The following is a 27,644-nucleotide window of genomic DNA, read 5'->3' on the forward strand; positions in this document are numbered from 1 at the left end:
TGGGATTTTTGTTAAACAAAACTTCCGGTGCCATCTTGCCAGTTGGATTTTCGACAGATTACGTACAGGTTGTAGTGATTGATTTCGTAGTGTTTGTCGCTAGGTCAGCTAAGGATCGACTCGTGATGGAGGGTTTGAATTTTTTGTTGTCTATTGACACTTTTTTCCGCCCAAACAAGCTCACCGGGTGACATCAGTTTGATTTATTCTTGGACCATGTAACGCCGGTGTTTCAGTTACATAGTTTATGCGTTTTGTGAATGATTCTGAAAACGAAGCAGTTGTTGTCTGTTTTAAAATATGACGATACAAATATTTGCCCACAGGGACTCTGAAAAGCAAGGAGAAGGAAGCTTCATTGAGAATAGTAGTCCATGACAGAGTTTTCCGGATAAGAACCACTGGACCACGACTTTAGATGGCTTCTTTTTTGCCTTTTCTCTGGAGTGAATGTGTCTGACCGATAGTCTCAATTTAGTCCTGATCTGAAAGTGCTGGGGTTGAAGTGGAACACTTTGCTCGCTGCGGTCGCTTTTTGAGAGACCAGGGAAGGGGTGAGCGCGCATTGGAGGAATCGCCTTATAAAATGCCAGTGCGTTTAACCGTAACTGTGAGCTATATGCATTACAGTAAAGGCAGATTGCTTCTTACTTTTTTAAACGACGCTACCTTCGTCTTCAGCTTTACGGATTAGATCCTTCGGCCTGATCCAATTTAGCATTCCTTGCACGGCGGATCAATCGACCCTTTACACGTTCAACGTGGAATTAACGTTATTTGTGCCACTTAAATAATATGGCGTCGAATAGGAGGATGATTATGAATTATAAATTGATAGAGATATGGATTGAGGCTGTCTTAGCCTTCTAAGGCACCACCTTCTTGGAGTAGAGTCTTTGCTGAGAACATGACAGGTACTGACCTGGTTAAAAAATTATCATTTTTCTTTTGTGGGCTTCAAAGTTTCAAGAACCCTGTATTGGTCCCGATCGTGATCCAATTTAAAAAAAAAACTTTATACCTCTTACACTTTGTTTTTTGAAATCCCCTTTACTATTATACTTTATCCACTCTGTTGTGTCTATCTTGCTTCAGAATCAAACCTGGGGTCTTCAGAGTACGAAGCAGCGACTTGAAGAACAGCCCACCTCGTTCAGATCGTCCCCCCCCCCACTCTCCCCCTCCCCCCTCTCTCGAAATATAGTGCAATGGACCATAAAATACCTCTCCGTCTTCGTGACACTCGTCAGATAAACGCAGTAGCAGATCCACTGATGCTTTGAGTACCACACATTCTAAGCCTTTGCACTAGATAAGTGGTTAGTCTCACGCTCAATCCATTTTAACCCCAGGGATACGACAGGGGGCTGGATGGGCCTCAGAACCGATCTGGATACAGTTGTAGCGAAGAGAAAAATTTTGCCCATCTGATAATCGAACTCCGGCCGTCCTTCTCACTACTGACTGAGATGTTGGTTTTTGGCAGTAGGCCTCAATCGAACCGAGTTAATTGATTTTCGATTGAATCTGGACCATAGTCTGCGGTCCGGCGTTATTTTAGACTCTGTGGCGTTACTAAAAAGTCTAGTGACGAGAGATACGAGGTAATCGTTGCAGGGAGGGAAGTGGACGATCCTCCCGTTATGGCAGTGCTCAATTGTCCTTGAACTTAATTTTCGTTACACGCTCACAGGTCAGTCTTAACGAAGAGGAAGCGAGCTGTGAAAGTAGAAGCCGGGGCAGGTTGCAACAAATTTTCCTTTTTTCGGTAGTTTTTTAATGATTACAGGCAACTCTAGCTTTACGAACGTTCGATTTATGAACATTCGCTATAACGAACGTCACAATTCATTCAAAATTTCTTAACGTCGCCAGTACATAAGAGTTCCTTATAAAACGAAATGCCAAACGTATAGTGAACATAATTGTGAGATTTAAATAAATAAACTTTTTAAAAAATTTATTTATTACAATAATTGTCAGAAAATTGTTATATGATAATTATACTGAACTGTTCTTGGTTAATAAAACTAATCTAGCCAGTAAAAAACGTTGGTTTACATGCCACGCCACGTATAATGTTTTCTCGCATAACACATACATACATTATAATAAAACGTATTGTATAGACCATTCCATGTTAAGTACATGGTTTTAATGCTTTAAAATGGCTGCTAACGTATACGATACGTATCGTAAAAGCTCAGGAATGTACACTAAAATTCGTCATGCTTCTTAATCACACGTTTTCTGTGGACGTACACAAAAATAGGAATCATTTCATTATAACAGGATCGAAATAATAATATTACCAAAAGAAAACTTGGTGTTACTGTTGGGGTAAGCGGGACAGGTTGCTGCACGTTGAGTGACCGTGTGTGGAAAATTCTAGCACTTCACATTTCCATGCCTGGTGACACCTATGGAAATAATCCTTGAAATGGAGTTATGTCGCCATCTTTTTATGTTAAAAGACAGGCTAAATGCTAGTCGTCACAAGCAACCAGTAATTGACATCAAAACCTGTCTGATTGGTTTGTGGTTGGTCTGACTTTTTTTCGGAATTCATCGTATTGCTAGACCTTCAAACGAAACGGAGTTGGGTTCGACACTACGCAGTTAACGTATCGAAAGGAAACGCGTCATGTACTGTCGTTGAAATCGACTGACGTTTGAATACTCGGTCAGTTTCTATGAGACGACACGGCGCAATATTTCAGAAGACGGGCATCTTCTTAGTTGCCGCCCTGAGAACCTAATTGTAATATAATGTCGTGCCCAGACTTCCTTCTGGTAATCACATATCCCCTGTCATTGATGCGTCCTATTTTTGTCACCAGTGACATCTATGCCAGTAGCTTGTGAAACAACACATCAATCACCTCGTGAAGGCAACGTTTTAATACGCCAGTTCTGTTGCCAGCCACAGCACATAACTGCCAAGTAACTGCTTCATGAGGCATGACGTAGCTGTACACTAGTTTATTTTCCTCTAACACCCCAGAAACTCTTCCTATTTTACCCATGTTGCCAATCAATAGTAACGCAGCGTAACTCGGCAAGGAATGACATAGATTGCCTTCAGGAAACTGAGTCATGCTGTTCTCTTGAGACTAAGAACTGGCAAGAAAATAATGTTGCCAAGCGTCACTGATAGTGTCGGGCAGATGGGACATTTTCTTTAAAGCCTTTTTATTCTCGTATTCGGCATACGAGTGCAGGGAATAACCGTTAAATATGGATCCCTCAAGATATAAAACTTACTAATATTATTATTAATTAATAATTAATAAATATATTTGTTTATGAATTACGGGACGTTATTTTAGGCTATCTCTAAAGCAAGTGACGTTAAGTGGGTATGCTGGAAACAAAGTATAAAATTAATTATTTAATATTTTAAACACCTCCTTTTTAAAGAAACTTCCAACTTTTAAGAAGCTTACTTTACATCGTACCATTTATCAGGCTACGAAATATTCTGCTAATGGAACTTCGTTCTTCAGAATTGCCTGCTGTTGCTTGATCTTTATTTATGTTTCTCGAAAATCTCTTTTACATAGATCAGTAGACAGATAAAGGAAGTAAAGTAAGATTTGTAGATTCAGCAAAAAAAAGCGTAAATCAACGAAGCGGAGGCTTAGGTCTACTAAGCAGTTTATTCTTATGCTGGCGTGGAAAGAGGATTGTATAGTAAGAATCAGTAGAAGTTTGAAAATCAACAAAATTTCCTCGCGTTCTATCCTTATACGAGTTTCACATTATATTTTCACTGGCCACATTAATTCATTTATTTGGCTGAATCCAGATCTAGAGCAGCAGTGGTGTAAAATAGCACAAGTCTCTATGCAAATTACTGTGGACTCAGTCTTCATACCCGTTTTAGGATTCGATTGGCGTTGAATGTCACATGGTTTACACATCGAGCTGTCTCTGTTGGCGCTGCTGCCAAAAGGTCACAATCATCTGGAATTCCAGTGCTGTAGGTGGCACATTTGAAGATGGCTGTCTTGTGGGTTTCAGCGCCGTGTAGTCTGGTGGAAGTTTGCAGACGCTTCAGAGGTCCTTGCTGCCTCCATCATCGCCCTAATTATGGAGGCAGCAAAGGACCTCTGAAACGTCTGTAAACTTCTACCAGACTACACGGCGCTGAAACCCACAAGACAGCCATCTTCCAAACCACAGTAACTAACATTATGGCGTATTCGTAAAATAACTCTCAAAGTGCATGTGTTTCCTTGAAAGGTCTTATTTGTAGCCATGCAGACATCCAAACAGTTTTAAGATTTGGTTCAGAATAAGTGAAACGTATCTGGAGTGTTTGCCACTGAAGCTGTTGGTGTTTCAAATCACGAATTTTGTTGGCGCAGACAGTGTTTCCACAAATCTCGACAAAAATCTGATTCTGTGAGATACTGATTGTTGGACGGTCAGACTGTTGGCCCACTCTTGATGTTCATGGACCAGGAAACCCGACATTCAGATCACGGCGAAAACAAAGACAAATGAAGTGGGTGGGGCCATTTCTTGTTGTAAACCAACTGCAGTTGAATTTTCACTTTTCATTGTCGTAAATTTGTGGGGAAATTGATACTTTGTGAGTTGTTGAACATTTCATAAGGAACTCCGTATTTCAATGCCTCATATTAAAGGAGATTTTTAGTTTTTAAAACTCATGAGTTATTTTTCGAAGAAGCTGTAGAATTTGCCTCGAACTTAAATGAGATTAGGGGAAACGAAATGGCGTATGTTTGGTATTAGTGGGGATTTATAAAACACGGAACATAGAACTTAAGTGGTTGGTACGACTGTTTACTTTCGGGAAGTCCGTCTTCGACTCTCGGTCTAAACGTTAGCCATCCTGGTTCTAAGTAGGATTAGGGGTGTAGACTGGATTAATGTAGCGGCTCCTAACTCCTCAGGAAGGACTCTGATCCATGGAGTTGGTTTGTTCATAAAAAACGCAACAATCTGTATATTCATAAGTAGATAGTGTGCAGCGCTGGGTTTAATTGCTACTGTTAAGTATGGGCTGTGGGAGTTTGATCATAAATTACTTCTCTTATCTGTGATAATAAAACTTTTCAATTCTAGAGAATACTAAAGGCTTTATGAGTACTGCAGCAATAGAATGTCGCACTAGTCATAATCGCGTTCCGACCTTGGCAGTGAATAAAATGCATTGTCTGCATAAACATGGACGTAATTGAATTGGGTTGCTGTGAGAGACCGCACAATTTTTTCGAACCAACCAGAATGAGTATTTGTATCACCGAAAGTTCGTGTCACAAATTATAATTGTGAGGTACGATTTGGAATTATAACTAAAATCGATAATGCAGTCGGATTTTCATACCTGTAAAAAAAATACATTTTACGGGTTTTAAGTATCTTTGTATCAGTCTGTGGTTAGTTTTTGGCTTCTCCCCGCTGAGGTCCGGATTCAATTCCAGGGTAGACTGTGTTAGATTTTCAGAAGCTGATTTTAAATTGTTGTGACTTTTCTCACTTTCATCACTAGTGATGTTTTAATACCTTTAAATAGGCCTCTTTTGATTCCTTTATGTTGCCATTTGTGACCTGTGATTTCTAATTCCTTGCTGTCGGACAGTTGCCGTTAACAAATTGAGGTTTTTCATTCTATGCCATCAAATTATTTGTAGGGTTTCGTTAGTGGTTCATTACCTTGTTAAAGAGGTACATTATGTTTACTCGGCTTTGCGTTATAGGAAAGTTCAGATACACATTATGCTTAAAGTACGGGAAGACAGTTTGAGTCTTCATTGTCAATCTGTTTACGAGAAAAGTTGTAACGTGGAGCGTTGCCTGTGTTATGTGTATGCCGATACTGAAAACATACTCACAAGCAGACGACGATTCAAAATCTCTATGTATATACTAAGGAAACCAAAAAAAGGTTCGATGTGGATCTTCGATAATGGGGCAGATTCCTATGTGTTCCGTCCAATATGTGGGCAAATACAAATAATACTGATGTACCAACTACATGTTATTCACATTGACATTCCTGTCGTCTGAGCAAGCAATTATTACTCGTATGTTCCAATGCTTCTGAATATAGGCTCGCGTCTATATTATATCAATGTAAGCCAATAAGCAGCTAATAGGCTTCGTTTTTCCGTTGCCCTTTTGAATGAGCCTGGTTAGTACAAGAAAAACACGTAACTGCTTTCTTCCATATTCCACAAAACTCATAAATTAATGAAAGACTCTCGGGTAACAAGCCGCGTCAGGTGGCTGAATGGTGAATGAACCATTTCTTCCGCCCGAGAGTCTTTCATTAACTTCGGTCGCCGCGAAAGCTTCACTCTATACAAAACTCATAAGTCTTAGATGATGCACACTTTCGCAATTATTATGTCTGATAAATATAACGCAGCCATAATCTGTTGCCAAGAAGTTCTTCCTGCAAAGATGATGACAATTGTAACGATAAACTAATCTTGACAGCAAGAAAGTAGTCCTTGAGTTCTGTCTGGTACTGGTTCTCAATGAACATCATCTGTCTCGTGAACACTTGAGACTGTGCATTCATATTTCAGACATTAATTTCTGCGTTTGTACTGTTCCAGTGTGCCGTAGCGAGGTGACCCAGTGAGACATGACGCCGGTGTGCGACTTGGGATGAAGCAGTCACTGAAACTGCGGGGTTGCAACTATCAGCGTCGTCGACGTCGGGGTAGAAGAAGAAGAAATCACTCACTGCCATCATGTTTACCAGGAGAAACTGGGTCCTGCGCCTCAGCATCATCCTTAACATCGCCGTCCTACTGTATGTAGGGAGACACATTGCGTCTAAGAATGGCGGAGTCGACTTCATAGAAGAACTTCAAGCTTCCGGAAGGAACTTGGCGTCTATCGACATATCTCAACTACCCGCAGAGCCGGCATCGTCCGGTGGTAACTCTGCTGCTGCTGCTAAGTTCATAGTACTTGACAATACTGATAGGAGTGCAACTGCGAGAAGTCAGCCGAACGCTGAAGGAAAGCAGTCGCCGACAGTAATTTCATCTTCGGACGTCGCTTCTTCTTCAATAATATCGACTAAGAAACCCACTAAACCATCATCAGTAGCGACTTCAGAACAGTCTGCAATAATGGACTTGAGAGACCAGAAGAGTTCTCAGCAAATTACAGAACCCCAACAGAATTATAGCGGCGTCCTGATGAAGCTGGAAGACGTAGTTAAGTGCCATGACAAAAGCGCAGACCCACGGACTGCGCAGCGGAGCGATTTTTGGGTGCTGTATAATTATGTACCAGCTACCCGGAAGTTCCGGTGCCATGAGAGTGTAACTTATACCACTCACGCGGACTATACCTTCCTAGATAACCTTGTCCCTTTATTAGAAAGGTGGCAGGGACCCGTGTCTCTGGCAATGCATGCCCCAGGGACGGACTTCGCTCCCACATTGGAAGCGATACGCTACGCGCGTGATTGTCTTTCGCCTTTAATTAGTGAGTTTGTGACTTTCCATGTGTTCTTCGGTACGAGACATGTGCCCAAGCAGGTTCCTTCGGCAAGTAGTGTGATAAGAGAACCTACCAATTGTTCGATGCCTGCCCCGTGGATGAATGTCACTTCGGCGTCTCTGTACAAGACGAAAGCTAAGATCCTTTACCCAGTTAACATTGGGAGGAACGTAGCTCGTGAGAGCGCAGTCACCCATTACATTCTACCCTCCGATATCGAGCTGTATCCCAGTCCCGGGCTCATCCAGAACTTCCTTGACATGATTCGCAGGCAAGACCCGCCCCTCCTACACCACAACCCCAAAGTGTTCCCTTTACCCATATTTGAGCTTGAGAAGGGGGTAGAGCTTCCGGCCAACAAGACGCAGCTGGTAAGTTTTTTAATCACAATTGTAGTTTGAGTTTTGATGTACACATAAATTATCAGGATTTGAATTAAAAATTACGAGCCTCGCCTTGTTTGCGTGTTGTTTTTGTCCCTTAATTTTAGACAGGAAGGTCTAGATGATGCATGCCATGAACAGAACGCGAGAAAATTTTAACTCTGTAGATGGTCGTCGTGGTTTCTCGCATACCCTGAGTATGTTTACGTATCCTTGCAGTGCACAAAATGTGACACGTAAGAAAAGCACCCGATTCTGCCAGCACATCTGCAGTTAAATGTCCATAAATAATCAATAACAGTACAAAATTAACATATTCTGCGGATAGGGGGGATTGGTCGTGGGGTTACCACACCTTACTAAAAAAAACACAAATTTTTACAAAGATCCTAGGAATTCGGGAATACATGACGTCAGATGAGTCAAGAATATTATTTCACCAGCGTTCGATTATATAAGCCCGTAGACTGCCAGGTTAAAATGGAAAATGCTTTCGGTGTGTTGCTCGGAAGACGTCAAAGAAAGGACTGGTGAGAGAATTAGGCGCCGTGGATTGGATTGAGCTGGCCCAGAGTCCAGCGACGGAATTTCTAGGAAATGTATTGGCCTGAGTAAACATCGCCCTTTTCAAGGAGGTTCCTACTCCATGGAGGTTTCTTTTTGTGGTACGTGGTAACAGGCCTACAAGTTTAGCAAGGCACGTTCGTTCTGTTGAATCCAGTTATCTGTTATTTGTTCCTAAAATAAAGCGACGGTATAAAAGAGTAGCCTTCCATTGCAGGGGAATCGATAGCGGTGTCTTGTTTCGATATAAGCTTGGTGCGCTGCTGTCAGTCACCTGTTTATACTGCTAGTTTGAAATGCACTCAATAAAATCAATTGAAGGGTTGGTTCGCAAATGTATAGGTCGTTCTAATTGTTTACCATGTAAGTTATAGCAGTTGCAAACTATAAAACTGGATCTTTTATCAGACATTCGTACCAGTTGAAAAAAAGGATAGTTGACGCAATGGGACATTTGGCCAACGCTGTCGTGTTCCAGACCGCTCTTCATAAACGAAATGTAATAAGTATCAAAATTTAATGTAGAGTCTGCAAGATGTTTAACTGTGCTGATACGATGAAGATTGCCGACTTTTTAGACGAAATTTCGGTTTCCTTCTTCGGTGTCGAGTTCTTTTACGCCGTTGACAAGTTTTGTCATTTTGACACGGTTATAATATACATTAAGTACTCAACTCTGAAATTAAGTCGCCGCCTCAGTTCTCGTAACGTTAGATAAGTCTTCAAGAAGACCACAGTCTCGTTTATTTTCAGCATCGTTAATTTGATTACAAGTCGATCTCTGTAGAAGGAAAATTAATTGATGCTTTTAAGTTCTGGCGAAGTTAATGACAACTGAAGATACTTTCATACATCGAACATCTGAAATGCATTTCATTATCAAAATGTACAGACTTTTTTTCCCTACCACGAAACTTTCTGAATTTTTTACAAAGAGTTTGAATAAATTTATATTTCACAAGACTCGTACTTATCTGAAAGCTATTTTTCCAGTACGCGAGATATGAGATGTGGTTTTCCTTGAAACGAGCTCTTGCTGTGGCTGTTATTTGCGTCATTTGAATAAAAGCTCCAGGTCTCCGCGTCTTTCAGTGCTGAGGGACTGAGTATATTCGTTGTTCTTATGGATACAACGCCAGTCATAAAAGTAGTTGCCTGCTCTGCACGGGTTGTTAGACAGAACCAAATGATGAATGTTACCGTTTTTAATGGGGTGTACAGGATAAGCATCTTCTTTGTGTTCTGAAACGTCATAACTTTCAGAATCAAAGAATGATTGAAATCACAAGCAGTGAATAGTTTCGAAATATAATCAGATAATTCAAGGTACTTGTGGGTTATCGGGACACATCGCTTTAAAAATAGGTTAGGTTAGGTTAGGTTAATGACAAATTACGGGTATACTGACACGCATGCGCAGTTTTCGGTCCAATCCAAGTCCAGATATTCGACTCTCCCGTTTTGTGTCCCGATAACCAACAAGTACCTAATTCAAAAACACCTTTGTCATCAGAATTAAAATGATATTGAGGTGAATTTTTGGTAATAATTTTCACAATTAATACGTGATTAAGTACGATGGAATCAAGGACAAAGCTTGAGGAAACAGAATATACGTCATACAGTTTTGGTCAGGAAACCAGAATGGAAGATACCATTTGGAAAACGTAGGCATAGAAGGTAGGATAATATTAAATGGAGTTTTAGGGAATGGACTGCAGGGTATGGACTGGATTCATCTGACTGAGGATAGGCACTGGTGGAAGGCTTTTGTGAACACGGTAATGAATCTTCAGTTTCCTTAAAAGGCAGGAAATGTCTTGATTACTTGAGCGACTGTTAACGTCTGAAGAACAATTCTGCTCCGTGGAATTAATTGATGACGAAGTAAGTAATTAAGAAATGTTGGTAAAGATAAAACTTCAAAACTACAATTTTACCTGGTGTGTTGTATGGGCGTTGAACTTGGTATCTCACTGTAAGGAAAGTTGAGGCACAAGAAATAACACGAAGCTGTTGAAAACCGCGTAATCACGAGCTCCATAATATCTAAGATTACTCTTCACCTAATATTATTAGGTGTATCAGATTATCCGGAATGAAATGGTTGGTGCATGTAGCACGCATGGAAGATAAGAAATGCATACAGTATTTAGTCGAAAACTCTAAAGGGAAAAAATACCACTTAAATGGGTGGAAGTAGCGTGGTCACGTACCTACCGCCGGTTGGTGATATTGAATCATGCAGTTTTACAATTACGGTAGTTGGTTACAACATTGAATTGTATCAGGAATTACGTACCCACGATCAGCTTGGCCTGCGTGGTTAGGCGGTCTTCCCGCATTGGCATGAGCCAAGACCACCTTAAGGGCCCGTCCATTTGTATCTGGCGCGGTTTTTGCTACGAGGTAGGCAACCCGCATGTCCACTAATTATTGTTCTTTTTGTTATTCCTGTTTTATTATTTTTATTTATATTATCCCTTAGCTTTGCAACGTAGTGCAAGAATGGCGTGCGGTTATTTTCTCTCAACGTTGCCCCCCCCCACCGAGGTTTTTTTCGCCCACGGGGCTAGGCCACTTTACGGGACTAACCCCCTTTTTTTGCACCCCCAGGTAATGCCCCAAACGCCGATTACAAATCAGGTTTGTTTAAACCCTGGGACTCTACCTCCCAGGGGCCTGGCCTCCGGTGATTTTGGCTCCAGGGGCTCTCGGGACGTACTTTCCTGTCTTGGCCACCAGGTCTGGACACTCAAGTGCTTCGCCATCGTGATTTGAACGCTATCGCAATAATGGCCCGAGGTAATTGTTGGAACATTGTTGCGCCACAACGACCTGACGCGGTGGTTCTGTTTTTCGTTCGTGATAGGGACGGTTGATCCGAATTCATGCAAGCACAGAGGTGAGAACGGCTTAGACAAAAACTGCGCTGGGAGTTTGAAGGCAGTCTAGTCGTCAGGGTTGTTGGATTATAGCCAAGGTGACTGCGTGGAGCCACCCAGCAAAACAAAAAACTCACTGCAGTCGCGTGTAACTTTAGCAATTTTGATGGAACTTTTCTCTGAAATGTTTCTCAGCTTAGAACTTACCACAGTACATAAAGACAGGACGTTGATTTTTGTTTTGTTTAACGACGCTGTTTCAGTTGTAGGAATTATAGCATAAAATGAGACGGAGATTGTAACTAATGCATTTGGGGCTGAAACGGTCGTGGTTCCTTCGACAGCATTGTTCGATATTCGAAAGGGTGAGGAAAGCTACGAGGAACTGGGTTACTGGTTATGAGGAACATACTTTCTCAATCTTCAGGGCTCATGTGAGAAGGGTTAGGAGTAGTATGAGGCCTGTTATGACGAGGAGAAGGTGGAGCCATGTTTTGGCCAATAGAAAAGAACGATTTTCAGGAGAGTACATAGGAAGGTTGGGTCAGGACAAAGAGAAACAAGATAGGAAATTAACGCATCGAATGAAAATTCAGGGAAACTCCAAAGAATTTGCCCCTTCTAAATGGCACCTGTGATAGAGTTGTAGGCGAGGTTATTTTTTTGCCTGGGGCTGGGTGATGGCGTCATCGTGGAAATTCCCCTTGCGCCCACGTGTTTGCGTGGCTGACTGGGAATTCCCCGTCGATTCATTGCTGCGTGCAGAAACGCAAGAGGCCGTTATTTTTGTCGGATTTCAGCCAGAATTAGAATGTGTCGTCTCCAAAAATCCAATATATCAGATTAATGCAAATTAATTCTGCCGTTCTTGAGTTGTTACAGATGGACGGACAACGATTTTAACAGGCGCTTCACAAGGCAGCGAACGCGCCAAGAAAGAGAAAAACCTGCGTTTTTACGGCCCAGAGAGGAAATCGTCCGTTCTTTGGGGGGGTGTACAAGAGGCTGCTTCCACAACCTGCTTGTTTTCTGTGGCCTCCAGTGGGGTGTGGAAGCGCGGCGAAGGGGGGGGGGGCAGGCCCCAACGAAGCAAGCATCCTGTGCAATTACCTGGGTGACAAAGCCCCAGGGGATTAAGTAGAAAGTTCTGTTTGGCACTAACCGTGGGGGCATTACTTGGGGGTGTCTTTCGGGGGGTGCAGTCACCGAATATGATCTTGCCCAGTAGGTGGCGCAGCCCTTCGGAGGATGTAATACTGAGCAACAGTATGTTTCATTAAAGACCAAAGGGCGTTCTTGCGTTGATGTTGAAAGTCCAAGGGCAGCAAGCAACAACAATAACAACTGGAATTTCGTTACAATAGAAATAAAAACAAAAATGATCGCAGTGGGAATATCAATAAGAATAAAAAGAACAATGGCACGTAGCCATACAGGTTGTCTACATCGTAGGAGAAATGAGAGAGACAGCTATTCTTTGGTCATGCTGGAGTGTGGAGAACACCTAGAAGACCGATATGTAATGTTTTTACGACACGTGTTTAGTTTCGTTCAAGAGAGATTGCTTCAGAAACAGACAAATAAGCAGTTAACAGTAATAAATAAATCAATTTTCTTTTCATGCATAACATTGCTTATATTTTCAGTCTCTGCAGCTTTCTGTCTGGAGCAAATGATAAATGACACGTGTTTCTGACAGGTGAGCATGCTGAAGAATGGAACTGCTATTCCATTCCACAAGAAACTGTGTCCTGGCTGTCATAACGTCCCCAAGTCAAAAGAGTGGATTGCTGCAAAGGAGACCTCTGGGCTGCATGTGTTTCACATTGGTAAACGCACGGGCTACTTTGTGCACTGGGAGCCCATCTTCATTGGAACACATTATGATCCACTTTATGATGAGCGACTTAGCTGGGAGGGAAAGAGTGACAAGATGACACAGGTAATGGCTTCTTACTCATCACAGCTCAGACCAAAACCACCTTTCTTTCTCATCTGTGTATATACAGAGTGATTCAAAAAGGACCTACAACTTTGAAAGTGTATAGAATTTATTCAGAAGGCTTACAGAATCGGTTGAGGTGTCATTTTGTAGAAAAACAAATCAAGTTTTACCTCAAACAGTCATTTTGGTTTGATGTGATTGCCATTGGTGATACTGCAGACATCCCACCTGAAATCAATTTCTTGCCAAACACGATCCAGCATATCCGGTGTCACTTCTGCAACTGCGACGGTGATTCGAGCTTTGAGCTCAGTGAGATTGGCAGGTAAGGGTGGAACATACACACGATCTTTAATGAAACCCCATGAGAAAAAATCGAGAGGTGTCAAATCTGGAGAACGAGGTGGCCATGCTATCGACCCTGTTCGACGAATCCACCGACCTGGGAAACGGTTATTGAGGAAATCCCGGACTTCTGTGAGGTAGTGAGGTTGTGCGCCGTCTTGCTGGAAGTGAATGCGTCCTTTTTGGTCATCTTCGTCTAACTGTGGTATGAGAAAATTTTCGAGCCATTTTCAAATGCACTGCCGCTTGCGCTCGCGGTGACGGAATTCGGTACTACAGCACAACGTGAGTCAAACTTGATTTGTTTTGCTACAAAATGACACCTCAACCGATTCTGTAAGCCTTCTGAATAAATTTCTATACACTTTCAAAGTTGTAAAGTCCTTTTTGTATCACCTGGTATATTATATACCAGTCTTTTACACTCACTAAATTTTCTATAAAACTGTAATCAGCTTGTGGATAGACAGAATGATGTCTGCATGCAGCTATAGTTGTATAAATATTTTGGTATAATGCGCTAAATAGCACTTTTAATAAAGAGTGGTAGAAAACGTAGCGTATTTTTAATGCATTTGTTTTTATTTTGCATATCTCATTGGCAGTGAGGTTAGTTTATTGAAGATACAAGAATCTTGTAGCAGATACTGATTTTTTGTTACAAATATAATATTTTAATATTTGACAATAATTTAATGCATTGAAGTCTTCTTGGATCATCAGCTGTGTCATCATAGAGTTCGTATTAATTCTGTGTGTACAGAATGAGCACCTGAGAAGTCTCACTTGCTATTGTTACAGAGCTAATCACAGCACAAGCACGTACTTAGAAGAATCAAAAATATTTCTTTTTGTATTTTGCTAAGTGTGTATGATATTGAAAAATGTTTGAAATAAAATGTTCTAGATCAGGCTGTATAGGTTATGTTATATTCAAACCCTGTAAATTATTTATTGCTGAAAATTAAACAATAATAGCATGGTGATTGTGTTCACATACGCTGTCATTTAGAGTCATCTACACCAGTGATATTCAACCTGGGGTACGGGAAGACATTTTAAGGGGTACGTGAAATTTAATATATATATATATATATATATATATATATTATTTTATGATAAACACTGAATAATGTAATTTATTTAATTTATTTTAGATGTAGATTATGTACTATGTATAACTTGAATTATACACCAACAACTTTGGGGGTACAAAGTTGAAGAGAAATTATATCTGGGGGTACACGAACAAAAAAGGTTGAATACTACTGATCTACACTACTGTTTATAAGCAATTATACTACTAATGGAACGTATAATATAGGTCGCGCGAGAAGTGCTGGCACTTGCTCAAAGAACTGATTTTGGTCGTATGAGATGGACTCGTTCATTAGCACGCGCTAGAGGGGTGTCAGCTTCAGTTGGTTTGTAGCTGTAGCTGTGTTTAGTTCGGTGCGTCACCGCAGCTAAGGCTGTGCGACCCCCACTACTACTGAACTCCCCTCTCTCGGCTTACACATCGCGCATTTAGGTGCCACAACTAGTCGCGCAACCTATATCATCAAAGTATGATAAAGTTGTGCAGACAGTGTTAATGCTATATGTTGTGCATTAAAAACGTAACAGAATGCACCAATATCAAATTATGCTCATATGTCTGTTGGTTTCTTTAGGGCTATGCACTGTGTGTGCTGGATTATGAGTTCCAAATTTTGGACAACGCATTCCTAGTGCACAAACCAGGTATCAAGACAATGAAGAAGGATCCACAGAGGGCCATGTTGGCCGGGAAAACCAATGCACTCATAAGGAAAGTGATATTCCCTGAACTGAAGGTGCTGTATGGCTCCAGGAAAGGCTGTGCAGTTTGACCAAGGGAGACAACACCCAGCAGTAAAACCTCATACAGGTTTGTTGTGTCCTTTATCTGATAAGGAGATTTACATACTGACATTACGTTAAATATAAAATAAATAATTTAACAAAAGTATTTCAAATGATACCCTATTCACTATTTATTTTCTCAATCCAGTTTAAACCATTTGATTAAATGAATTAATTTCCTTGATGTCACTGATGATGACATCTTGAGGTTGAAACGCGTATGGCAATAGTGTCTTTTTATAGTGTTAATAGTTGTTTGTTTACTTATTGTATATTCTAATACACTACACGGTATGCAAAGTTTTAAGGTTATGTTAAATATTTAGAATATTAAAACAAATTATGGGAATGCATGTAATCTAAATGTTTAAGGAATGAGTGTGCAATATCTGTTTGTAGGTTTCAGACCAGGTGTGATTTTATAGCATTATAACACATGGACATAGATGGGAGGATAATATTAAAATGGAATATTAAGAACTGTGGTACAAAGTGTTGAACTGGTTTCAGCTGGCTCATACAGTGTTTAGTGGCTTGTTATCACCATTAACTTTTAATTTTCCGTGGTACATTTTAACAATGATAATGTCATTGTTCTGATACTTATATTTTGTTGGTTCGAATCGAACTGAAAATTATTCGAATATTAAAGATGGATACTAACCACTGGACCACCAACCTTGATACCTCAGTAAATTTATAGAGAATTCATAGAGTGAAACATGTGTTGCACTTTTTTAACAGTATGTTTTTCATCATCTTATGTGAAAGTAATACGTATTTGTTCCCCTGTTTCAGGTGACTGTTGAGTCCATCAACGTACTTAATCTTATTGTGCCATGTTGCTTAGCATTAAACTTCATATGGCATGAAACTTGTAATGATATCTGTGTTGTTATTATTGTATTGGAAGGACAGCTGGTGGCAAGCTTTTTATAGTTTTAATCAATTTGTTAGTTGTAAGACTTATCATTTAGTTTTCTTCCTTCATAATGGTTTATTTTAAACAAGATTTGACCGGGTCTTGACAGAATATGCTCGCTTTATTCCCGAGTTCTCAGTCTGTATTATCAGATGTCTCCCAAAACAATTGTGTTTTATTCCGAGATTAGATATTCTGACAAAGATGAAAATGATATAACATTTTGGAAGAACTTTCCACTCCATACAAGTGGGATCATTGCAGGTATTACAATAGTATGAGAATCAATTTGAACAGGCATCGTTGGTCTTTGCCGTAGTTGATTAATTATTTGCATTAGAATATTAGGTTGGCAGTGTTTGTGATGTATTACTGTGCAGGGAGGGAATTGAGGAACACAGTGACATGCTCTCCTTTCAGAACTTCATTTAAGTTTATAAATTAAAAAAAATTTTGAAGGTGAAGGGGACATAGATTTACTCCATGTACGTTCAATTCAGATATTTATACAATAGAAATTTCCAGTTGATTTTCAGTTCATTACCAATATTTATGAAGCCCAGGACATTTTATGCATCCTGTAAATCCATCCCAACGTACACACCTAAAAAGACAAAATTCACACCGTGACAAGAATATAAATATTTTAAAAATTTTCAAATATTGTTGCACATTTTGAAATACACTGGATTGAAGACTAATATAGATTTGTATTGTGAAAATTAATTATGTTTTTTCTAGCTGACACAGACATATACTGTGTTATTCAGATAATAATATTCTTCTTCTTCTTGTAGCGTTATAACCCTATGTGGGTCTTGGCTTGTTCGACGAGTTTTTTCCATTCTGTCCTATCATTCACAATTCTTCTCCATCCCCTCACTCCGATCATCCTCACATCATCCTCCTTGTCATCTATCCATCGTTTCCGTGGTCTTCCCTCTCATTCTTCTTCCCATCGGTCTCCATTCCATCACTTTTCTGTTTCCTTTCATTCTTGCAATGTGGCCAAGCCAGGCTAACCTTTTGCTTTTGATTAGCCTCACAATATCTGCTCCCTGTATGATACAATCTAGTTCATGATTCATCCTAATTCTCTAGGAGCCATCAAATTATTAATATTCCTATACAATTAAAATAATAGCACGTGTATTTACGCCCAAACATTATGAGGCAGTAACTGATGCAGATTACATTTACAAATAAAACATTAACATGTGATTTTTCAAAAAGGAAAATGGTTCCAAGTAATGATTGCCATTTCACTGAACAGTAAATCTGACATTTATTAACTCAGTACAAGCCTCAGTCTACATACACTGCAGCTCTGTAAGTCGGGTGGATACAAAGTATTTATCTTCCAATAGTGAAAAGAAAATTTCAAATCTATGTTTAAATAATAATGTAATTCCAGAGTTATTCTAAATATTCTTCCAGGCCAGACTTCAAGTGCATGAAATCATTTGTTTGTTTTTATTGGATTTGATTGGGTTAATATCAAGGTTTTCTTTTTTCTAGTCTTAATGGAATAAAAGTATAGAAAATTTTACACATTTCTAGAAAAGTTGTGACACGTTGAAACTAGATGAAACACTTGAATGCAAAGTTGATAGAATTGATTCTGTGTGAATGTTCAATATTGGTGCCATTACAAACAGTAGAGAACAGAGATATAATTAAGGTACTGAACATGTCGGGATTGTGCAATGGTTACAAAGTCAACTCGGAATTCACAGCAGTATTTCAGAATAGTTCCGAGTTCTTCAAACCAACGCGTACATTGCGTCATGAAGAACGCGTGCCTTATCATCTTTTCCGATCCTACCTTTCTAAAGAGTATGTACAAGAGATTTAGTCTCTAGGAAGTAGAGTTTGGTCTCTAGATGTGGAATAGGTAGCAGGAATGATTTTTTTTAATAATTTAATCTTTGGTTTCTAGAATAATTTTTATATAGGCATAGCTGAGGCCCCACTCCTCAAATATTGTTTTGTTCCTCTTCAGTATTGCATATTTTTTCTTGAAGTTCTAATAATATTTATTAGACATTATAATGTTACATATTTAATTTATCCTTGAATATGACTTTTCTTACTTGAACTTTATCTGTTTTTCTTATGATATGAGCATTACGTCTGGTTTTGAAAGGAATAGTTTATGAAATTGTATGATTCTTGTTAATGGAAGTGCTGAAGGGTTTGGACAGAAAACGGTAAGCTGCGCACACGTCGTAGGCTTCAGTTTCAGTATTATGAACGTGTGATGTACAGCAGGGGTGAATTTGTACCCGTAGCCCATCAGTGCTTCTCAAACTATTTTTCTATAGTTTCTTTATATGCTACCAGATGTTCTCACAGGCAGTAGGATCATATACTGTATAAACAACTCGGTAAATTCATTTCAGTTCAGTTTATATGTTTTTAAACCTGGCATGTATTTTGATTAATAATAACTTAGGAATCTTGTGTTATAAATGTAAGTTTTAGCATAAGCAGAATAGTGAAGACAAATATATTTTTACATTCTGGTACTATTAGTGTATTGTATATTATGTGGTATATTAGGTTAGGTTATGTTATGTTAGGTTAGGTCATTCTGTAGGTAGTAAGTAATGTTTTGATAAGATGAAACTTCCAAGGTTCATGATTACTGCATAGTTTGAGAAGCTCTGAACTCCAGTGTCATATTTCTTCAAACAAGTTCACTTCAGACTTTTGCATTGCATGGTTAATTTTTGTAATATTTCCTATATTAACCCCTTGAAGCACAAAACCCACTAAATAATATTTAAAAATTCAGTTGCTACCTCAAAGAGAAAACAATTTGTGTCCATTACAAATATAAAAATAAAGATAATGTTTAGGGAAATACTTCTTCTTCTATGGCTCTCTGGTCCGTATTCAGTCCATGGCATCCTCAATTCTTCTCTTCCATTCGGTCCTCTGTTAGGTCCGTCTGTCCGAGGCTTTGAGGTTTCGAAACATCTTCCTTTTTACGGTGCAAAGTTGTTAGCCTTGCGACTAACCTGCAACCTGGAGGACCAGGGTAACTGTCTTAGTCTGACCTCTCCCCCTCGACCAATCTGGCTAGGGAGGCCCTACCAGTAGCTATGCTACCGCCACTGAGGTACTCAAGCCCCACCACCACGACAAGGTGCAGATACTATTAAGTGAGGGTTTATGGAAATAATCGCTGTTTATTCTCAGAATTGTATGAAACTCTTAATTACACTCTATGAGCAAAATGCAAGGTTATTGAATGTTAAAGCAAGCGGTACATATAGTTATCACTACTGTGCTTTAAAGGGTTGATATAGAATTAGTTTTCATAACAAAATCATTTTATCCTGATTCCCTGTATGTTGTCAGTTGAAGGTATGTCGTGTAGAGTGCAATTTTTTGTTTGTTTGGGGGCCTAATATTAATATGGCAAAAAGAGATTAAAATAAAAACTTAATAGTCATGAATTTTTGCAAATATGTGTTTATTCCTTAGTTTTCAGTCCCTTCACACATGGTACAAAGCAGTACATTTTGAAAGCATATTTTACCTGTTACAACAGTACAGCAATATAATATTGTTGAAAGCAGATGCCACTATACCAAAACTTGAACATTTTATTAAATAATAAATTTCAGTGTGGCAAGTTGTGACCTCTATAAAAATCAAAGACTATCTTGCTTATGTTGAATTGTTATTTAATTTTATAAGTCAAATTATTTCTTAAACTTGACGTCAAGTGAAAGGTTAATTGGTTTCCCACGTGGTTAATTTTCCAAGGCTGTGTTTAATATAATCCTGATACAAAAGAGACACTGGTGAATGTGATCTGGCATTCACAGTATTGGAACTTATTCTTGAAACAAATTATATATTCAAAATACATATAATTCTTGATGTTGTGTTATGAGATAAATTATCTCCACAGCATAAAGACCATGTAGAAGTGAAGAAGAAACTCAGTTCAAAAGATTTTAAGTAGGCTCTCATTCTGATGTAAATTTGCACCTACATGTTGGACATACTGATGGTGACTTGTAATTACATAACCTGTATTACTGTACTATATAGTATTTTACTTTCCCAGTCATCTTCATTTGCATAGCAGCAATTAATTTTGTCAGTCGCACAAAATTGTGCACATGCCATTGGTCTAATTTATTAACAGATAATGGCTAAATATATGTTGTACGTAGTGGCAAGGGTATGGAGACTTCAGTTGTTCTGCACTTTCATATTTTTTGGATACTGCTGTATCTATTATGAGATGTTTCGTAAGCAAAATTCAGCGGCCACTTCTCACCCAAAAGTCTCTTGATTAACTGCTAGATGGCTCTGGCAGTCAAATCAGGATTGAGTAGAAATTGTGCAGTCATTGGGCTGGTCACTCACTGCTTCACGCACGACCAAGACCAAGAAACCTCATAAAAGGAGGCGGCGAAAACCCACAACAGGGTTGTAGTGCCAAGAAACAATAACTGCTGTATTTATAATTTTACATCCTACGTATTTGCTGTTATGCTTAGCCATTAAGTGACTGTAAATCACGATTCAGCAAAGGATTTTAGTGGAAGTAGCTGTATTTGCTTGACAAGACTAAGAGAAATGTAATAAGCAATACTTGTAATTGCAGTAAAGAAGTCAACTCCATTCTCTTGATCCATCTTGTATTTACTTCAGTGAGATAAAATTATAAACAATTCTTAAACTTTTTAAGTTGCATAATCTGTTTTAGTGTCATTTAATGTTGCGCTGGGTTTGGGAAATATAGCCCGAAAAGTGGGATGGTAGATTATGTTGCAGATTTGTCTACATGAGTGAGTAAAAAGAACTAAATACAGAAAAATAGAAAGGGTATTTAAAATTTATATGAATTCACAGCAAAGTCTTAGTAATGTAATATTGAGAAATGTATTACAAAATTTTGGATCAGCTTTTGTTGAGAGAACTTAATCTCTAAATCATGTTAACCTGTGAAGCTTAATTTAATATAACTTAAACTTGTGGCTTGAAAGCATTTACTTAGCAGTCACCATACAATTAGCATAGTTATAGAGAAATTACAGTCTTATCTGGTTCATATTATTTTGCATCGCTAGATGCATCCATATTATTGTATATAGTAGTGGTAAGAAAACCTATTGTCTATTTGTTTATATTATTGTGCATCTGAAAATGTTCAGCTTGGAGTGATGCTAAATAAGATAAGTTTGCATTTTTGAGTTCTTATTTTTATTTGATTTGTAACTAAAGACCCAAAGATGCCAACTTTAACACAAGGAAATTGCTCAAAGTTGAATGTTTTTTCAGAATTTTGGGGGTGAAGGGTACAGGTGATGGTTGGTGTGGCCGTAAAGCTACTGTTATAAAATATTAGAAGTTCTCATTTTCTCCACTTGGCTCAGGGGGTACATGAAATGTGTTTATATAAGTACCGTCATAGCAAATTGGCTGGTTTGTTTATTTGTAATGCTACTCGAATGTAATATAGTTGTGCAGAGTATGAATGATTTGCCACACTGTGACACAGCACCTCTTGGTGGCATTCTTATGGCAAATACAGAATTTGCTGATCTAATTATTACCTTGCAACATCCTTCATACTTGTATGTCTTAAACAATTGAAAATTGTGTAAATAAACTGGTTATTTGGAAACTAATACGTGAATACTACACTCATACCCTTTTTTATCTTCTTTAAATTTGTCAATGTAGAATAAACAGGATTTATTCCATATATAGTCTTTTTACATGGGTGAGAGTTTCTATGCTTCAAATATGCCCTACTGTTCAGTTGTTCCGTTTGTGGGAAATTTGATTTCAAACTAAAATTTACACAAAATGAAAAGTCATTAATTGTATTTATTAAGACCAGTTATGTCAGTTGCCCAGAAAGTAATACACTACATTTTTTCTCAGAAATATATACTCCAAAAATGTGACATGCGTATATAATGCAATTGTGTGTTTATATATATATATATATATGTATATATATATATAATTGTTTATTTTTTCCATAGTCCCTATACACTACTATATCCCTACGCCAACAAGAAGCAAGGGCGTATCTACCTTACTAGTACCAGACTGTATCCTGGTTATATTGCCATGTCCTCTCCTCCCTAATTGCATTGTCATTCTCAAACTTTGTACAGCAGATTTAATGACTCGCTGAACATGTGCCGTCTGTAGGAATGCCTCAAAATTCTGCACCTAAATGCACTTGTAGCACTGAAATTTACATATTTCTAATGTAAATTCTGACAGAACAAAGTGCATTATTTCTGGGTAACTTTCATATATTGAAGGAAAGACGGTAAATATTTCTAGTATAGCGTACTTTGTTATTTTAATATTATCAGGGGATCAGCTTGTTCGCAGTAATCAGAAACGTGCAATTTGGAATTTTAACAACGAAAACTTAATATCTGGTCAGTACTACTGCAGCTTAAAATCAAAATCACAATTCCAATCAAGTTCATTCTTGTGTTTATACTTGCAGATTTCATTTGATAATTACTATATAATGGCTGAAATAAATATTTCATAAGTCACAAGGATTATTTTGATTTGAATATATTTGCTTAATATATCTGTGTGTATGGAATCTAATGAAATAGAACCAATAGTATTTTAGTACAGCTGTGCACATATGGACACATGTGAACAATCATTAATAAATGTGACTGATTGAATGTAATTTGTTGAAAGTTGATAAAATGAAATTCTGAAAGAATTTTCTCTTTTTGAAACTGAAGCCACAGTTGTCATTAAAATGCTTTTCTAAAATTTTAGATCATTCTAATTTGAACCATTCTTCTATCTCTGTGAAAGGAATTTATTTTGAAATTTTAAGTATTTTATAGAAACTGACTATTGAAGGAATATACTAATTACGCTGTCGTAATATATTGACAGTGGACATCACAGATAGGAATTTCTAATGGCAATTGCTTTTCACGATTTGTGTTTTTATTTTACTTTCACTTTTATACAATCTGAAAGAATGATTTACTTGTAGTGACATATTCAAAATTGGTGTTTGAATTTGGCAGCACATTTAAGAGCCAATTATTTCAAAGAATCAGTTTTAATAGGCTTTTGACTGTTACTCTCTCCATGTAGGTGCATTACCCTGCCACACACCACATGGTACAATCCTAGTTCTGTTACTGTGATCCTAATAAGTACAAAGTTACACGTAAGTTTTGATACAGCAGTGCATGAAGGGATTTTCGTATCATAAAAAAATTGTTTTTAATATAATTTTACGTTTGTGCGTAATTCATAGGGTCAAAATTATGCACAATATTGTAGTAATTTAAATAAAATGTCTAAGTTTGGTATCTCAAATTCCAAGATAATTATTTATACATAAATATATATTCAGGGCTTGTTCATTAGCAAATTAATATTGTAATTTAGTGATTATTTAAGGGAGAGAAAGATGTGCTTATCATAAATGAGAAGTCTTTGAGGACTAGTGTAAACATAATTGTGGATGTCAGCAAGCGGTGCACTGGAGCAATGCAATTTCAGTTTGACTTGGAAATAGTGTGATCATTAATAGCTGGTGATTAGGAAATTCATTTTTGCATGCAGAAATATCTTTTTTTAAATCAGTTTTCTTGCAAAATGTCAAGTGAGGGGGATGATTCTGAATTGTATTAACAAAAGTGTGTTGTTGTTTCTTTAAATTTATTGTTTTATCACCAATAAATATTAATTGAAAGGAAATTAAATTATTTTACCTGGTGTGATCCAAAATTCTAATGGTGGCATGTGTGAAGATAGCCATCTTCTGGGTTGTTGCACCATTTAATCTGGTAGAATTTTACCCTGTTATATGGCACAGCAACCCTTACTTTAACTGCTTCACCATTTCCATCCAAGTCTTGAATACTTAAGCGGCCTGTAGTTGTATAAACAAGAATGCTTCAACACTTTTTTGCATGATATTTTCTGTTTGAAAGGGGGGGGGGGGGCAGTATGTTCTCAGCAACTGTTGAGTGGCAACTTTAATGCCAAGTCATGCCAATCGCTTTTGTTCAGGCTGCATCTCATGATCGCTCCAAAATCATACTTCTAGGAGGGGCCCCATTACAAATAACAGAGCAGAAATGTAGATGACTAGTATTGTCTGTACTTACAAATCATAATTCAATGACGGACGTCACGATGTGCGTTACAACAGACGTACTCTGTACGGTCGTGTGGCCCCAGCCTAACTTTCTATTAATTTCATTGAAATTGCTTCGCTCCAGTAGATGGTAGGCCTTAGTATTACTGAAAGAAGGTTTCTGTAGTGAATATTGTATCAGTTCTTATTTTTATTGCCCCTTCTCATATGTTTCTTTTAAATATTGTTTGTTTACAAACTTTTATTATAATATTACCTTCTAGGCCATCCCTCAATGTGGATCATGTGATATAATCTTGAGTAACCCATGTTAATAGACTTAAGGAATATTTTCAAAATTTTATTTTCGTGTGTTAATGTGATTGGATGATGTATTGAAACTGCAACTGCATAGCTTCTAAAGAGAAGTAATTGTAATGCCTTCCATTGGAGCTTTTCCCTCTGTTACGTCTGTAGCTTATACCTTTTGTTCCTACTCGAGTCAGCATTTAGAGGACATATTTGCACTAAGTGCATGTGAATGAATATTTTGGATACCTCCTCTGTGTGCGCACTGATGCTCGTGTTTGTATATCAAAGCAGGCCACAGTGTGGCAAAGTGTATTCAGAGTAAAGGGCTTCAAGTGTTGCGGTATTTATTTAAGATATAAAGGAAGTGCTTGTGTTATTTTGTGGCAATTTTAGTATATAAAAATAATAAATGTGTCTCCATCTCATCTGAAAACTTCAAAAACAGTTAACATTTCTGTGTTTTAAAGATGCGAGGCAGTTTCCCAGTCTCACAACATCAAAGTAGACTGATTTAATTTACATAGGAACATGTTTCACAGTTTATGGTGTGATTTCTTACAGGAAAATGCCTTTATACTGACATGTCTGTTTATTGTAATGAATAGAGAATCATTTTCTTTTGTCTAATTTTATTTGCCATGAGGTTGAGAGCCGTTGCTTTTCCTGTACTGTTAGAAATCTAAAAGCAGCTGTTTCATATGCTCATATAAATTTTACTTGAAGCCAGAAGAAAGTGATGTGAATGGATTTGTAGGATTGTATTTGGTGTAGTAATATTAAAAATAAATACAAATTTAGAATACTTCGTTTTGTTTATGTTTCATGTGTTACACACACACGTTCACACAGTTATATTCCATGGATCTACAAGTTAGTTGGATTATAAAAGGATGTGTAATAAGACATAATACAATGCATACATACAAGTACAATTCATAGTATTGTAAATATTTCACAAAATATAAGTAAAGGGTTCACATGAACTGGTGATGTGACATAAATCTACCAATTATATACAGTAGATAAATTGCACTACCTATTTATGTTATGGGGTTCCGCAGTGGCCGCGCGGTCTGAGGCGTGGGCCTTGTGCCACTTGGTCGCTGGGACCGTGGGTTCGAATCCCACTGAAGCCATGGATGTTTGTCCACGTTTTTCTATGATGTGCTGTCCTGTAAATAGGTAGAGGCCTTGCGATGGGTTGATCCCTCATCCAAGGAATCCTACCGAATGTCCATAGATCAAGCCAACAGGAAAGAAAAAGTTGGGACCTGCAGTGCTCAGGCACATGAAGAATGGGTCGTTCCAGTATCCCCAGTATTTATGTTGTATAAAGGCAAGAAATCATTAATGAACGTAATGATTTGTTAATTTGTTAATTTGTAAACATTAGATATTCATCAACATATTAAAATGAATGTGGAAAAGTATCTTTTTCATGGTACTTTAAGCTGTGCTTTTTTATTTATGAGACTAGATAACAGACTGCTAAACATTTTTGTTTACATATGTTCTCTTCTGAAAAAAAGGGTTGGCAACTGGTTTATGAAGCTGAATCTTATTTCTTGTGTTGAGACTGTGTGTATCAAAATTAGTTGGGAAATATCCTTGTTTATTCACAATGAAGTTCATTAACGAGAATATGTATTCACATGGAAGAGCTAAGATTTCTAATCTCTTAAACAGACTTCTACATGAATTCCTAGGTTTGACACTAGCCATTAATCTAACAATTTTCTTTTGTAAAGTGATTTTTCTTTTTGTCAGATGAATGACACCAAAAAATTATTCAATACTTCATTATGGAGTGAAAATAGATAAAATAAACTGATTTATAAGAACTTTAAAATTACATAACAGTTTTGTGTTTCTATGACCGGTTCTGCTCTTTGTTGTGTGGTGTGTTAAACTCTTGTAAAAATTATAAAATATCTATATATTGTGTATCTGATATCAACTATTCATATAAGCCTGTAAATCTGCCATATATTTAGCATTCTTTGAAGGACTTTTATTTGATAACAGGTGGGAATGAACTGGTCGGCATACTTATGAAGAATATTGAACTGCATTCTACCAGAGAACGGATATTTTTAAGCACTGGTTTTCATTGAATGTACTGAGGATTGTTAGATAATACAGACTATATTTAAAAGTTGTTTCTTACATTGTACAAAAAAGTAGTCTTTTACAGGTGATATTTTCAAGAAATCTTGTGTTCCAAACTTATTTAAAGTAGAAAAATTTAATTATGCTTTTAAATACTTGTTCATACCTAAAATTCTGTAAATATATTTGTCTGTTTATCTTGCTGGACATAAAACAGAAATACTTACGAAATATTATAAAATAATGTAATTTAAATGGGATTTGAGGTTTTCATTGCAGTGAGTCTGAAGATGGCTGGCTTGCCACAACAACCCAGAAGACAGCCATCAGTGTGATTTAATTAAATTTATTTTTATGTTACCATATACTAATATGGTAACAAAATTGGACTAGATTTGGTCAGCTAATTGTGAAGAGTAAAGTAGGTTAATTTTGTAATATATGGAAGCATAAAACTGGACTAAATTTAATTGGCTAAGGATACAGGGTCCAGTCATGGGCTTATGTGATCTTATAATAAACTTCTTTGTTCCTTAAAATGCAGGCAACTATTGACCAACCGAGTGCCTGTTAGTTTCTGAAGAAGGGCTGCTCAATGAAGTTAGTTACATGGAATAAAAATTCATAGCGAGTCGAAATTCTGACTGAATATTAAAAAAGAAAATAACATTTCCCATTCAAA

General features: G+C 37.7%; 1 protein-coding gene across 9 annotated transcripts in view; it reads left to right on the forward strand.

The window, feature by feature from the left end:
- LOC110838220 (beta-1,4-glucuronyltransferase 1) overlaps positions 1-25,655 on the forward strand; it is a 142,391-nt gene extending 116,736 nt beyond the window's left edge. For all 9 annotated transcript variants that reach the window (XM_087340880.1, XM_087340879.1, XM_087340884.1 and 6 more), the window contains 4 exons: positions 6,594-7,865; positions 13,026-13,268; positions 15,290-15,525; positions 16,299-25,655. In XM_087340880.1, the coding sequence (XP_087197006.1) occupies positions 6,732-7,865; positions 13,026-13,268; positions 15,290-15,487 (1,575 nt within the window). In that variant the 5' untranslated portion in view covers positions 6,594-6,731 and the 3' untranslated portion in view covers positions 15,488-15,525; positions 16,299-25,655. The remainder of the gene's footprint in view (positions 1-6,593; positions 7,866-13,025; positions 13,269-15,289; positions 15,526-16,298) is intronic.
- Positions 25,656-27,644: the final 1,989 nt, after the last annotated feature.

This window comes from Zootermopsis nevadensis, unplaced genomic scaffold, assembly GCF_977971745.1.
Source record: "Zootermopsis nevadensis isolate Lab colony 2312 unplaced genomic scaffold, Znev_1.0 Znev_ptg000061l, whole genome shotgun sequence".
Taxonomy (NCBI): Eukaryota; Metazoa; Arthropoda; class Insecta; order Blattodea; family Termopsidae; genus Zootermopsis; species Zootermopsis nevadensis.